General features: G+C 47.4%; 1 protein-coding gene across 2 annotated transcripts in view; it reads left to right on the top strand.

Annotated features, from left to right (window-relative positions):
* The window catches only part of TTYH1 (tweety family member 1), a 65144-nt gene that overhangs the window by 20652 nt on the left and 28243 nt on the right, over nt 1–16249 (top strand). For both annotated transcript variants that reach the window (XM_082197013.1, XM_082197014.1), the window contains exon 2: nt 3345–3517. In XM_082197013.1, the coding sequence (XP_082053139.1) occupies nt 3345–3517 (173 nt within the window). The remainder of the gene's footprint in view (nt 1–3344; nt 3518–16249) is intronic.

Below are 16249 nucleotides of genomic sequence, written 5' to 3'. Positions count from 1 at the left end.
GGTGCTTTTTCTTCATCCTCAGATGTCTTGTGCTGCTGAGGCTGAAAGGATGGTACTGATGTGAGGTGCACAGCAGAGCGTTGCTGGTTGGTTGCCCTGCCCTGTTCCGGCTGTTCTTCTGTCGCTTGCTGGGGCCACCTGCTTGCTTGCTTGCCAGCCAGCCAGCCAACCTACCTGGGCTGACTGCTTGCAGTTCTGTCACCACACTGCAGTTTGCGAGGCCACCTATTGGCGGCCACACAAACAGGAGCGTGACGACATCTTTGCAATTTTATTATAGAGGCCACCCACAGTTAAAAGTGGTGTATGTAGAGCTATGTCTGCATGTACAGATGTACAGTGGTACCTCGGGTTACAGACGTTTCAGGTTACAGACGCATCAGGTTACAGACTCCGCTAACCCAGAAATAGTACCTTGGGTTAAGAACTTTGCTTCAGGATGAGAACAGAAATCGTGTGGTGGTGACGCAGTGGCAGCAGCAGGAGGCCCCATTAGCTAAAGTGGTACCTCAGGTTAAGAACAGTTTCAGGTTAAGAACGGACCTCCAGAATGAATTAATTTCTTAATCCGAGGTACCACTGTACGTTTTCTGAGGGAAGGGAATGGATAGCTGTGTGTGTGAAGTAGAGTCTCAGATGCATCCTCATTCCTGGGACTGGTGATGCTTTCAGTCCTTGAAAGGCCAGCAAGTGTAACCAACTGACCCCCCCTGACCCCTCCAGCCGCTCCCTCTGGCCCTGCCAGCTGCCGTGGGCACAGATTGTGGTGTCTAAGCCTGAGGCAAATTGTCAGATTGCCTGTAATCTGTTTGTTTGTATGTTTGCGGAATGGAAAGGGAGGGCCCAGGGAGGCAGATAAACACTTCCCTCCATCCACATCTCTTGTTGTGATGCCTCGGGCAGCACCAGCAAGCAGGGTACGGTGTGCCCTGCTGTTACTCTGAGCCTTGGTGTCATGCAGAAAAGCTGTGGAGCAGCTGCAGTGTGTGTGTTTCTGCGTAAGTGTGCACGTGCGTGCATGCGTCAGGGGTGGTAGAGGAGTAGATGAGACAGAATTAACACTGCCAGGGTCCACTGGAGTCCCGATGCCCCTCCTTTAGCACCTGAAGGTTGGGAGATATTCAGAAAAGTCAAAGCATCCAAAGGACTCTTCTTAAAGATGCGTGCAAATTTCATTCTTCGGTATTTGTGTGGTGGGATTCTGTAGGTAGGCCCAGTGCCCAACTCTTCATTTTCTGTGTCAGTAAAAGAATAACACATGCCAGCCTTTGTGCTTCCAAATTCTCAAATCCTGAGCACTGATGAAGCTGCACAGCATGCAAGTTTGCACAGAAAGCTTGATTTTGTGCAAGTCTGCTCTGAAAGAAGCGCAAGCGTGTTTAATTGGGCTTAATGCCAGGTACATGTGCACATAGGATTGTAGTAGTTTTCATGTTTCTTCTCATTTTATCTTTAGTGTGCATAGTGTTTTGCAATGCACAAGAGCTTTAAGGAGTTTATGATCTCAAACAGGTGTGGGGAACCTCAATATGTTGCTGAACTATCACTCCCCATCACCAGCTCCTGCAAGCATGGTCAGTAGGCAGGGATGGTGGGAATTGTAGTTCAACAACATTGGGAGGCCCACGGGCTAAGGGAGACAGTGGAGGACGGAGGGGGATGGACAAAATCGCAAGCAAGGAGACAATATGCACTTATTTCAACTGTATGTACTGTCCCTCAATGACTTGTATACAACAGATACTTATATGTAATTTAGCTTACAGAAAGTGGGCTATGAGGACTGAAGAATGGTGTGGTATGAAAGCCTGCCCAGGGAAATCAAGTTTTGAAGGAGGGATTCTAGACCCTGTTCCTGCAGAATTGAGATTGCAATAGATTCAGTATTTAATTTATATCCCACTTTACCAAATAGCTCCAAGTGGCTTTCAATCTTCTTTTTTTAAAAAAAAGAAGAAGAATCAACAACACAATTAAGCATAAAAAACCACAACAAACACAAAACTAGAGTTCAAAAGCACTTCGCCAAACCCCAAAAGATCACACACAGATATGTAGACCTCCAGAAGTCTGCAGCTCATAAAAATTCACCGAATGTTTTCCTGGAGTGGAAGTCCTTTCATGTTTCCTGAAAGATTTGAGGCTCTGGCTGTGGCGGGCCTTTTAATGCATTTTTGATATTCATGGCTCACCTTTCGTTTCTGAAAGAAAACCCCAAGGCAGCTAACAACGGGACAAGCATAAAATGCAGCCAGCTTCATATGTAAGCAATAAAATCCACACTGAAGCAAAGCAGAGGGGGAGGATTGCCTCCCCCATTTTTTCTGCCAAGTTGGATATTCAACAGCCTCAAAATATTATGATTATTTTGTTTTTTCTCCTTTCCAAAAAGAAAGAGGCAAAGTTGCCCCAACAAACTCCATGGAAGGAAAGAAGCATGTTTTGCAGGGTTTGTTTGTTTGCAGTGAGGAGGTACCTATAGGACGCACCGGACCATAGGACGCACTGGACCATAGGAGGGGGAGAACAGGGAAAAAAAATTTCTCCCCCTCTCTGCTCAGCGCCCCTTCAGTGAAGTGGCAGGAAAAACAGAGCCCCTTCCATTGCTCCTCCTGCTTCGCTGAAGGGGCACTGTGCAGAGAGGGAAAACTGTGCAGTGCCTCTCCAGCGAAGTGAAGCCTGGAGAGCAAGAGGGATCGGTGTGCACAGACCCCTCTTGCTCTCCAGGCTTCAGGCGGCTGTCCGCAAGCCTTCGGAGTGCAGTGAGAACTCCTGCTGCGCTCCGAAGGCTTGCGGATAGCTGCCTGAAGCCCCCGGAGTGCAGCGGGAGTTCCCGCTGCGCTCCGGGGGCTTCAGGCGGCTTCAGCGAAAACAACGCGAAGCCTCTGGAGCATGGGGGGGAGCTCTCCCTCTGCGCTTCGGAGGCTTCGCCTTGCTATCGCTGAAGCCAAGGAGCCTGCATTCGCTCCATAGGATGCACACACATTTCCCCTTAATTTCTGGTGGGGGGAAAGTGCGTCCTATAGAGCGAAAAATACGGTATATAGGAAGAGGGCAAAAGCAACATTATGATAGTAGGATAGAAAGTGTTTGCAAGCAAATGGCATGATTTGAAGGCTATGCAGGGAGGCATAACTACTGTGCCCTCTGTATACCGCCTCTTAAACACATCTTCTCATTCATGAGGCCTAGAAACTTGGCAAAGGAAGGAGGGTTGTGCAGTTCATGTTTGATGACGACGACACGGATTGTCCTGTTTCCCCAGACGTGTTGATAAACTACAGGCCAAAGATCAGCTGCCCCATTCCTTTCACTTCTTTTTCTCATCTCTGCTCTCGCTCCAGGCATTGCTGTTTCTGGCTAGCGTCTCAGGCCTGTGCTTTGCCATCAGCCTAGTTCTCATCTGTGTCTACCTGATCCGCTTCTGCTGCTGCAGCAATGAAGATGACGAGGAAAGCAAGACGCAAAGGGTTTGCTGTGTCACCTGGAGCTGTGTGGCGGCTGTTATCGTCTGCTGGTAAAGGGAGACTCCTATCCCCCCTCCCCGAAAGCTTGTCAGTCCTCCAGGATAGAAATGGTACTCCTTACAGAAGGGGGAAAGGGCAGAGCGAAACATAAGGCGCCAGGGACCTTAAACAAGACACCTGGCAGCAGAACCCGGTAGCTTTACTTCTTCCTTGGGGTAGTTTATCGCTCACAGAACTACAATTCCCAATACCCTTCATAAACCAGAGTTCTAGGATTCCTTGTAAAGTCATTGGCTTTACACGTATGATCTCTCGGTGTGTTGTGGCCTGCTTTGTTCAGTCCCTCGGTGTTTAACCTGAGGTAAACAACCTGAGATCTGAGCTGGAGTCTTCTAGAAGGGAAAGAACTCCAGTCCCGTTCTACGTCCCCCCCTCCCCCCCGTGAGCCTACAAAGGAAAGGCTGAAAAGCCTGCCCTCCCATCCAGACCTTAACACTGGAATATTATTGCATTCCCTGCTTCTTTCAGGCCTCTGACGGTTCGCTCCTGTCGTCTCTCACACTAGATGCCCATTCGCCCCCTCATCATCTCCCTCCCTCCCCCCCCCAAACTGAAGTCACAATGGGTCTCTTGTTCCACGGGGAGAATAGGAAATTGTGTCCCATTCTCTCTGTCCAGTCACAGCCTCGCCAGGCCCCTTTGTCTGTTTGTTATTCCAAGCCCTGAACTCCTTGCAACACACACACACACACACACACACACACACACACACACACAGCCCTGCCAACAACAGTTGTCTCTGCCGTCATTACCCTACCCCTAGAGCGAACACACATACACATACACACACACACTCCTGGACTCCGCCATAACGTGCAGGATTTGAAACACACCAGCATCGTTCCCCTCTCTCAAACGCAGAAATCCCCTTCGCCAGAGGCCAGGAAAAGCATACCCTCCCAACATTTCACAGATGAGAATTAGGAGGATTGTGTACCTATAACAGTTAGGGTGTATACGACATAACAGTGTTTGAGCTGTGGAAGAGCTCTACAACCACACTAGCTGTGTTCTGTCCATATGAAACACCTCTACAGAGTCACTCTCGTTTTTTGTGAATTTGCAGCCAAAGCTGGCTGTGAACAGCACCTACTGGCCAGTACTGTGACGTCACAAATCTACTCTTCTCATACACATCCCCCCACATCCACGGAGCAGGTTTGCAATGTCTTATCAATTTTATTTTATTTTATTTTATTTTATTTTATTTTATTTTATTTTATTTATTTTATTTTATTTTATTTTATTTATTTAAATATTTATATCCCACCTAATCTCCAAGGAGCACAGTTCTCCCTGCTCAATTTTATCCTCACAACAAGCCTGTGAGGGAGGTTAAGGCTGAGGCTGGACATAGCCCAAAGTCACCCAGTGAACTTCATCGCCGAGTGGTGATCTGAGCCTTGGTCTTCATGGGTCCTAGTCCAGCATTCTGACCACTGCACCACACTGATTAAATTGACTGTGCTTTAAAACAAGCAAATAAACAGCACTGAATTAATGTTTCGATGACTAAACATACATGCTTCACTTAAAAATAAATAAATCCCAAAGTGAATAACCTACCGGAATCCTAGCAAGAGTGATGACAGTATCTGTGTACACACCAAGCTTTTAAAACACATCACCCACCCACCCAAAGAATCCTAGGCACTGTAGCGTACACTTCGCAGAACTATAGTTCCCAGTAGCCTTAAACTACAGCTCCCAGGTTTCTTGAGGGGTTGGGGGAAAGAACATGCTTTAAACCTATGGTGCGTATGGAGCTGTTCAGTGGTGTATCTCATTTTTCCCTTGGGTTCCTTTAAAGAAAGGAGAATCTGCTAGTTCTCCTGTTGTTCTTGCTTATTCCCACATCAAATGTCACTACCTGAGTGCTTGTCACTAGCACAGCCTGTTAAAGAAAGTGCCCCCTGCCTGCTGTACACTGTATTCATTCATTTACCATGCAATAGCATGTTCTACACTGGTTTCCGAAGGAGGGTGCGCGCTGGTAGAATAATCATGACGGTTTCCTTTTTGGAAAGCTTAAGGATGTCTTAGCAGAATGTTTAAGCTCCAAATGGATCTGGTTGTACTTATTATAGAAAAGTAGCAACTCAAACACGTTTAGCAGCATTTGCTAACTAGGCACCAGCAGATGGAACAGAAAGTAGTGCAGTTGCCATTTCTCGTCCAAGTATGTGCCTTGACTTGCATGTGGCATGGATGCTCAAAGTAGGGAGGCATCTGTTCCCCACTCTGATATTTAACCATCAGAGGCCTGAAACCTGCATAACTAGAGTACATGTATGTGCATACAACCACAGCGTTGTACATATGCATCTCAGACATGTCCCCAAAACATGGAACATGTTCAAGATAAATAGGGTGCTTTGCCAAGGACAGACAGCAGGACACATAGCGACTAAAGCTCATAAATAGGATCAGTTGGGACCAAATGACAGGTGCTGTGGGAGACTTTAAGGTGAATTTCGTATGTGTGTGTGTGTGTGTGTGTGTGTGTGTGTAGAGGGGCTGTTGTAACTTTAAATTCCCAATAAATATTATTTAAAAAGTAAAAAAAAATAGGGGCTGTTGGGACACTGCTCAGTGATGCCGCATGTCAGTTTGGCTCTCAGAACATCCAACTTTAAGAAATCCTGGCTCCCAGGTCTCCCTTCCTTCCATTTCTGCAGCCTTTTAGATCTTGTTCCCTTTCTCTAGCATGGTTCCTTCCTTTCCCCTCCTCTGTTTTAAGCTCCTTTTTTGATCCACAAGACCCCAGCCTTCTTCAGCAAACCTAGAAACTCTAAACTAAAAGGACCCTTGTGCTTAAAGTTCTTTCTCCACCCTCATTTCCTCATTTTAAATTGACAATGATGTGCATCTCTCTCTCTCTCTCTCTCTCTCTCTCTCTCTCTCTCTCTCTCTCTGTCTCTGTCTCTCTCGTATATGCAATGACTAACACTCAGTACGGACAGACGGATGTCTGTGTGCATTACATGGTCTCCAAACCAATCTTTACAATATTAGTAACAAGAATGTCCTTGATCTTTTCATTCTCCTCCCCCTAGAAACATGTTGGGTATGACTTTTCCCCTTAGACGACACACACGCGCACATACATCACAAAATTTACAAAGCCTTTATTAAACTGACAGTGTCAAGTTCTTTTAAGTTCAGAGGCTGTTGGATGACTGGCCCAGACAAGTGAGATCAGCAAAAGTGCCCTATGATTCCTAGATTTCTCACTCAAAAATGAACTTCAAGGAGCTTGGCAGATACAGAAAAATGAGCCGCTCTGCAGATCCAAAACTAATTAGAACTTTCACATTGACAATGAGGCCTATTGTAGGGCTCTGTTACCTCTGCCTCTTAGAATATTCCCCATGGCAAATCTGTGGGAGTCCCAGTTAATGTTTTTTTAACCTTTAGTGCCATCAAAAGGCAGTTCAGTGATGAAGCGAAGGACAATAGAACCATCTTGATGTTACAGAGGATGATGAGCCTGCACACAGTAGAGCTGTTTCTCTCCCCCTGTAAAATTTTGGTGCATGATCATAATCAGACAATTAGTAGTACACACTGGCTTGGTCTGCATGTAATACAAAGCTAAACTATGGCTAGGTGTGAATGAATAAACATAGAGAGAAAATTGTGGCTGCTTCACTCTGCCCCATCTAAGCTACTGGGAGCTAAGCTGTTGTTTGGTTTAGTCAGTGGCGTAGCGTGGGTTGTCAGCACCCGGGGCAAGGCAAGTAATTTGCACCCCCTAACCCGTGGATTTTAGCAGGGGGCAGAGAGCTGCGAGTGCGAGCGCCCCCCCCCAGATGTTGCGCCCGGTGCGGCCGGCCCCCCCTGCACCCCCCACGCTACGCCACTGGGTTTAGTGATAAGTCTGAACCTAGGCTCAGGGTTTGTCTCCCACAAGCAAACTGAGAGCAGGAAGCCAAGAAGGAAACTTAGTTACGGTTTGTGGTTTGTTTGGAGGAAAACAAACGAGGAGCCCATGTTTGGACCAAACATCAAGCCAAACAATTAGCAACCGATAGTGTGACAGTAGCAGTACTGGAGGAGGAGCAAATTTTTTTTCTAAATGTGCACCAGCACTCTTCCTCATCCTCACTAAGCTGTAGCTTGGCTTAGTGTTATGCATGAATTAGGCTGCAGAACAGAAATAGTTGGAAATGTGTAGTCTCAGGCAGCAGTTTCCAGTACAGTGGTACCTCGGGTTACAGACGCTTCAGGTTACAGACTCCGCTAACCCAGAAATAGTACCTCAGGTTAAGAACTTTGCTTCAGGATGAGAACAAAAATCGTGTGGCGGCAGTGCGGTGGCAGCAGGAGGTCCCATTAGCTAAAGTGGTACCTCAGGCTAAGAACAGTTTCAGAACGGACCTCCGGAACGAATTAAGTTCTTAACCCGAGGTACCACTGTACCCTCAGCCAATGAAGGCAGGCAGGCAGCCTCTCTCCAGAACACCAAACACACAGCCCTTTTGTCACAGTGCCACCCCTCCTCAGCAGCTGGCTACTCGGGGTCCCCAGACCAGCTCTTGTCAGGATACCTGGCGTCTCCAGGGATGGCATCTTAAAGTCAGTGCAGAGAATCCTGACCTAGATGGATTCAGCATAAGGCAGCAGCTTCCTCTGTCTCTATACATGCTCTCCTCTTTCTACTGGAACCCAAATGCTGGAGCAAATCTGCGCCAATACATGTTCCCCATTTTCTCATTAGGGAAAACTAGCTCCTTTCCTCCCCTCCCCGTACCTTCTCTTCCCAAGAACACCCCATCCCTGTCCTGATTTGACAAGGGTCGCATCGGGGTTCATTCCCAGCCGCTTTGGGAACGAGCCCAGCAACCACAAAAAAAATAAGGCTCCCATTCATGCCAAGACTGTACCCATTCATGGTGGGAATAATGGCTCCTCTGTGTCCTTGGCCCCAATTGGGGTGGTGGGGGAGCATGGGGGAAGAGTGCTTAAAGAGACCCTGCCCCACCACACAATCGCTCCAAATCCTCCCAGCAGCACAGAGGCCCAACAATGGACTCGGGATCGGCCCATGGCGCGAGGAACAAAAGCTGTTGCTAAGGGGTTGCTAAGTGCTGCCTTCGGCCTTAAAGAAAGGCCCGTGCTTTACATATAGGCCGCACCATTTATGCTAATGGCATTTTGTGGCCCCCACCGTGCTAGGGACGTTACTTAACCGTCATGAGCTACAGCCTGGGGTCATGGGTTCAAGACAGGGCGAGGATATTAATTATGAGATTGCCAGGTGTAATGCAGGGAAGAGGCTCCTTTGACAGTTGTGTAGTGGAAGGAAGAATTTCAACAAGGGCAGTTTTTCCTGTTGTTTCTCCTGACAGGGAAAAAAAAAGCTGCCCTTGCTGAAATTCTTCCTTCCAAAATACTTCCACCAATGCAAGTATTAAAGGAATGTTGTCTTAAGAGGGCGGTGTCCTTTCCCTCAGGTGTTTATTGTGAAGAACTTGGTTCATTCACAAGTAATGGTTTTCTCCAGGGTAGCAAGCATCTCAACTCTGGTGTGTGGTCACAGCAGGGGTGTCTTCTCAGCTATGCCGGGTTTGCAGTGCTGATGAGAAACTCTGTTACTTGTGTGAGCAACCCTGGACAGTTAGCTTAAGGATGTGTGATGGAAGGCCAAGCTAGACATTAAACAGGAGCAGAGCGCAACAAGTCTCCTGATTTTGGGTTATTATTTTTAAAATGAAAAGCCATGGGAATCCGCAACTGTGAGCAGACAAACAGCGGGGGAGAAACTGTGAGTAACCAATTCTCCTCTGATTGTTTTTGCACTCAAATTTGCCTGCAGCCCACAGAGGAAATATATATAAGCTCTCCCAAGGTAGAAAAACAGATTGGGGGAAGTAATTTTGATTTGAAAAAGCAGAGGGGAGGAAAGAGTTAAGCAGCCTTCCTCCCTCTGCTGCCGTTTTTTCCACTCGAAACTGACAGCTTCCCATGGCCGCTTTTCATTTAAAAATAAATTGGAAGAGTGTAATATTGGCATTAAGACGCCCATATGCTGGCTGGGGGTTGTTAACTTCTTTTTCCCCTAACTCACTTCAGAATCTGATTCTCCTCTTGGACATGTAAACAAGCTGCTTGAGGTTGGTGTAAGTTCAGGGGTTATCTTAGGATAGTTAGTTGTGCAAGCAAGCTGCGGGAGCTATCTGAATAGCAGCCTGTACTAAGATATGCGAGCTATATACCACACCTCAAAAACATTCACATAGAAATGATTTCCATTTTTTTTAATTGGAATGGAACTTGCTGCTTCCGAGCTTGTCCCTTGTGGCTGTAGTCCTGTTCTATGGGGTGGTTGGCCTGTGTCAAAAGTGCTATTCTCACACCAGGAGAGATCAGGTGGCCATTTATTCACTGCCAAAAAGCAAAAAATGCATCACTGGGGAAAATGGGGGATCGGATTTGCATCGGATTTGCGTGTGCTGATATAGATGTATCTGTGCCAGTTTAGGCGTGGTTATTATAATTTCAACAGAAATACGATGCACCTCATGCTAGTGGGCAAGACTCTTGAAGAGGTGGCCTGTGTTGGCGGTTGAGTCTGCTGTCCAAGTGTTAAGTCATGGGTAGGCAAACTAAGGCCCAGGGGCCAGATCCAGCCCAATCGCCTTCTAAATGCGGCCCACGGACGGTTCGGGAATCAGTGTGTTTTTACATGAGTAGAATGTGTCTTTTTATTTAAAATGTTTCTCTGGGTTATTTGTGGGGCATAGGAATTCGTTCATTTCCCCCCAAAAATATAGTCCGCCCCCCCCCCAAGTTCTGAGGGACAGTGGACCGGCCCCCTGCTGAAAAAGTTTGCTGACCCCTGTGCTAAGTGCTGATGGACAACTTCAAAGCCGCTCCTGCTCTCCCTCTCTTCTTACGGCTTTTTAAGCTGAATTTGGATCGGACAGCTTTTCAGATGGAGAACTCTTTCCAATAATGGTAGAGTTTAAAGAGGACTGTCCTCTGTAATATAGGGACACATGACTTTTCTAAATGGGCCTTAGATACCTCCCAACTGCCTGCTTCCAGGCTCAGTCACACTTCTCTGAAGTCTCTCAGCCCCACTCACCTCACAGAGGAAAGCAAAGGAGAATGTTAGCCGCTTTGAGACTCCTTAAAGGTAAAGGTAAAGGTACCCCTGCCCGTACGGGCCAGTCTCGACAGACTCTAGGGTTGTGCGCCCATCTCACTTAAGAGACCGGGGGCCAGCGCTGTCCGGAGACACTTCCGGGTCACGTGGCCAGCGTGACAAAGCTGCATCTGGCGAGCCAGCGCAGCACACGGAAACGCCGTTTACCTTCCCGCCAGTAAGTGGTCCCTATTTATCTACTTGCACCCGGGGGTGCTTTCAAACTGCTAGGTTGGCAGGCGCTGGGACCGAGCAACGGGAGTGCACCCCGCCGCGGGGATCCGAACCGCCGACCTTTCGATCGGCAAGCCCTAGGCACTGAGGCTTTTACCCACAGCGCCACCCGCGTCCCTTGAGACTCCTTAGGGTAGTGATAAAGCGGGATATCAAATCCAAACTCTTCTTCTTCTTCTTCTCAGTAGATTAGACACAAAGTCACCCCAAGAAACCAAAGTGTGTGTGTGTTTGTTTGTTTGTTTGTTTGTTTGTTTGTTTGTCTGCATGCATGCATATATATCGTCTACTTAAGAGACACTGTCTTGGGCCTGTTTGGAGATGGAAATGGGTTGACGGAACCCTGAGCAGGAAGAGTTGAACCAATTGGACTACAGATGACAGAATGCATTTCTGTAGGTGGCAGAGCAACCCTTAAACCATTTACAGCAGGGGTGGAAAGCCTTGTACGCCTGAGGGCCACATTCCCTGCTAGGAAACCTCCTGGGGGCCACCCACCAGTGGGGAGCAAATGTAGGCAGAGCAATGAAAGCAAATTTTACCTTTGCACAGCAGGCTAGTTTTCAAACGCACTTACACCCTGATCCCTATCCTTCAGCCAGGCAACCAAGGGCATTATCTTTTTTTTTTTTAATGCTTTATTAGTTTTATAAACAAAACAAATACAAAACAAGACAATATGCAGCAATCAGCAAAAGGCAGTCCAAAATTAACACTCCATACATACCAAAAAAGAAAAGAGCATCATCAAAGGTCAAGGACACAGTCCAGCCAGGCAAAAAACAAGTTGAGGAGGGTGCAAAGCTGGGCCAGTGATATGTATGGCCTTAGAAAGGAGTGTGGCCTCAGGGCCTGTGGTTCCCAATGCCTTGATTTAGAGCTATAAAGGCTGCAATCTGCACTTTGAATTGTGCTTGGAAACAGACTGGTAGCCTGTGAAGCTGCCATAAGCCCAGAACTGCTTCATCCAAATAACTGGCTCTGGTCAAAACCAGCCGCAGCACTTTGTACTAGCTCAAATTTGTTACCGAAACATGACGGATTCCCTCTCATTAGCAGATTATATAGTAGATCCTTAGTACTTTGTGTAGCGTCGACGCTCGATGCCTGTACAAGTAGCAACAGAAACAGATCAACATTGCAGTGTTCTCTGTAACGAACTCCTTTGCTGTTAAAAAATTGTTCGTCTCTTGTTACTAGAACCTTTTCGTTGCTAGGTTATTGCTAGAACTTGCCTGAATGCAATTACTACGTTAGTAGGCAGTTCTAACCAGAACTTACTACGCCCTTTCTAGATGAGGACATAGGAGGGGCGCTACTCGAATCAGGCCTATTTAGCCTAACATTCCATTCTCACAGTAGCCCATGGGATGCCCGGGGAAAGCAGGAAACATACAATAGTGCTCTCGCATTTGTGATCCCCAGAAACTGGTATTCAGGCGCAGGGTGTCTCTGATGCTGGAGGCCACGCATAGCCATCATGCCTAGCTGCCATTGATAGCCTTATCGTCCATGAATTTTTCTAATTCCCCTTTTTGGTGGTCTTCACTACATCTTTATTACCCCCTTATTATTCCTCCATTACCATCCCCCTCATCGTGGGGTTTCTATGATTATTACTAGTTCCTTGTGCAGAAGCATAACTACATGGTTAGTAATTCCCTCTTGATGAAGCAGTATCTGTTTCATTCTTGTCATTCAAAGCGCAATTAGTTAGTGGATTATAATTGGCCTGTAATCAGAAATAACACATGCTGGTTCCGTTTGCTCCCCTCCCCCCCTTTCTAGAAAGCTGCAGAGGATTTTAATCCTATGTTTAGAGATCCCTGTGCAGGACATATTTGTAGTACCCTGCTTTTAATTAGCACATTAGTGCTTGTTAGAACAGGATTTGCAAACTGGTGGATTTCTAGATGGTGCTGGACTCCAACTCCCATCATCCCAGACCACTGGCCATGCTGGTTGGGGCTGATGGGAGTTGGAGTCCACCATCATTGGTGGAGTCCACCATCATGCAGGATTAAACCCTGTGAAGGTCCCTAGGCAGTCAGAATCTTGGTGGAGGGGAGCCCTTGCAAATTATCTCCTAATACTTGGTTGTAATTTTCTTTCAAGATCAAATCAATATTATTTTGATCCGCTGTCACGGGCCCCCTAAAAGTTGTGGGGCCCATAGACCGGTGCCTGCTCTGCCTATTTGGTAATATGGCCATGGCCTCGGGTTCCTTATCTCACATGTTAGGCTACAATGTTTAGAACATTACACTTTCCTATTGCTAGAATATTACTAGCTCCTCACCCCAAATGTTTCTTACTCTTTCTTGGGCACTCAAGCAGGCTTCTTAGCATTTCCTAGGGGACATGTTTACACTTCAGACATCTCTTTTATACCCGTTTAACTATGGCAGCTTCCAGAAAGGAGTGCTGGGAGTTGCGGGTTGGTGAGAGCGCTAGGGACTGTCTTACTGCAGATGCTTCTCCCTGACCTTTCCATTGTCAAGATGCAGCCCTGCCATGAAACAGGGCAAGTGACCTGCTTCACATTACACCAGGCATAGGCAAACTCGGCCCTCCCATCATCCCTAGCTAACAGGACCAGTGGTCAGGGGTGATGGGAGTTGTAGTCCCAAAAACATCTGGAGGGCCGAGTTTGCCTGTGCCTGCATTATATCATATGTGGGGGTGTAGGTGAATTCAGAGGTTGGTTCCGAGTGGAGCAGCAAGACTTTTAAAAAGTGTTGGCAGTAGGGGGGCACCTGAGCTCTGCGTCAAGCAGAAAAGTGTCTTGGGCCAACACTGATCGTTCCCAGAGTTCACTGAAGACAGAACTGTACATTCTGTGTAGCTTTAGAACATGTTGGGGGAGGACTGTAGCTCAACATTAGGACATCTGCTTTGTGCCTTGAATGTCCTAGGTTTCCATCCCAGGCACCTGCAGATGGGGCTGGGAGAGACCTTGGACTGAAACCCCAGAGAGCTTCTGCCAGTCAGTATAGGCAATAATGAGCTAGATAGAGCAATGGCCTGACTCAGTTTAAGGCAGCTTGTTGTTGTTGTTGTTAATTGTTTCATTTTATGGTTTTTAATGGGACGCGGGTGGCGCTGTGGGTTAAACTACAGAGCCTAGGACTTGCTGATCAGAAGGTCGGCGGTTCGAATCCCCGCGACAGGGTGAGCTCCCGTTGCTTGGTCCCTGCTCCTGCCAACCTAGCAGTTTGAAAGCACATCAAAATGCAAGTAGATAAATAGGTACCGCTCCAGCGGGAAGGGAAACGGCGTTTCCGTGCACTGCTCTGGTTCGCCGGAAGTGGCTTAGTCATTCTGGCAACCAGCTCCCTCGGCCAGTAAAGCGAGATGAGCGCCGCAACCCCAGAGTTGGCCACGACTGGACCTAATGGTCAGGGGTCCCTTTACCTTATGGTTTTTTTATATTTTGTTGGTAGCCACCCAAAGTGGCTGGAGCAACCCAGTCAGATGGGCAGAACAACAGCAAACAACAACAACAACATTCCTGTGATCTTATATTTCCTGTTATTTGTTTTTGTTGTTTTTGTTTTAAATACCACGAAGCTGCCGAGGCTGCAATTTGAAGCACAAGACTGATTCCTGAAGACGAAAAGTCTCTCCTTTTCCAGCTACTTTTACCCCACTCAGAAAAAGTTTGGGATACCTGCATCTTTTCTCAATACAGGGGCAAAACAACAATAACAACCAAACAACAACAGCAGCAGCAACTTGTGGGGAGGGAAGTTTCTAGCATTAAAAAAAAAAGTGTAAGTGGGATAGTCTTAGGAAACCCATCTCCTCTTGCCCCTCTATGCTGGTCTTCCAATTCACTTTGCAGCACAGATTTTTAAGCATCCAAAAACAGAATCATAGAGCTGCAAGAGAACTTGTTCCAGCCCTGAGGCGGAGAGAGAGGGGGGAAAAAAACAGTTTAAGGCTGTGGTTGCAGAGACAGCCTAAGCTTAATTTCTCCGCCACATTCAATCCCTGCTATCTCTGAACTAAGACTACATTTCACAGAACTGTCCGTCTCACCCCACACTGAGCAAATGGGTAACCTATGCGATCCCTTTGCTCTTTGGAGAGCATCAAAAGAGTGGGTGGCTAAGAGATATTTTTAGCATGAGGACCTTTATTCATCCAGCCCAGGGAGAAATAACCCTTCCAGACGGATAGGCGCGGGGGCTCCAGCAGCCAGATGCCACCCGTCCTCTGCACGGAAACCCGCCTGGAGCAGTAAATGGTCATTTGCTCATCCAAATGAAGTGCCAAGACGACTGACTGGGTCCTCTAGAGTGGGAGAGAGTTCTAGTGGATGGAAACAGGAAGAGGGCCGAGGGTCAGGAGGAGGAGATGAGTGGTTTGGGAGAACAGAGTAAGGCACCAGCAGCAACTACAAATCAAAAAGGCATCTAGTGAGCATCACTGTCCCAAAGGCAGAACAATCTCGCCACCAAACCCTAATGGAGCTATCTATCTATGCTATCCATCCAGAATTGTGGTGGGAACCTCTGACCGGGGGTGGGGGGCAAATTCAGCCCTCTCTATCCTACTCTTGGAGCTCTCCCGAAGCCAGACTCTTCCCCCTACAGGCTACACCCCTCACCAGCCCTAGTTCATACCCTCCTTGAGGGTTTTGCTGGGTTAGAACATTGACCTTGAACCCAGACCATGCCTCTTGGTTGCCTCGATGGAAGACAGGTAGGGATGTGGGTGGGTGTAAACTTGCCTCCTGTATAAAGGTAACATTTGCATTCATGGTTTCGTCTTTAATCCCCCATCACCTCACCAGGAAGTTAGCTTGGCTCTTCCAGGAATTAGATGGCTTGATTAGCTTTTAACACTTGCTGGATCCTGGCATCAGAGGAGACGGCCTACAGCTTAACGCCCCAAACAAATAACAACACTATGAGGAACTTGGTCAAAAGCTTTACTGAAGCATTCCCCTGAAATGAGAGAGGCTCGTCTAGCATGACTTGTATTTGAGAAACCCATGCTGGGTCTTAGTAATCACAGCATCCTCGTCTACGTGCTCACAGACAGACTGTTGATCTGTTCCGGGACCTTTCCCGGTGTCAACATTAAGATGTTTTGGGCTCAAGTTTGAGCCATCTGGGTGCTGCATTCCTGCACTGGCTGCAGCTTCCAGACCAGAGACAAGGGCAGCCTTACAGAAAGCACCATTCAGTAATCAAGCTGAGAGGTTATCCATGCATGGACCACTGTCATCAGGCTATCCTGGTCCAAGAATGGTCACAGCTTGTGCCACAACCAAAGCTGGCTCTCTTAGCCACAGAGTTCATTTGAGCCTCCAGTGACAAAGATGGATCAG

This window comes from Podarcis vaucheri (assembly GCF_965113315.1).
Source record: "Podarcis vaucheri genome assembly, chromosome: 13".
Classification (NCBI taxonomy): Eukaryota; Metazoa; Chordata; class Lepidosauria; order Squamata; family Lacertidae; genus Podarcis; species Podarcis vaucheri.
This window is presented reverse-complemented; position numbering and strand designations above follow the sequence as displayed.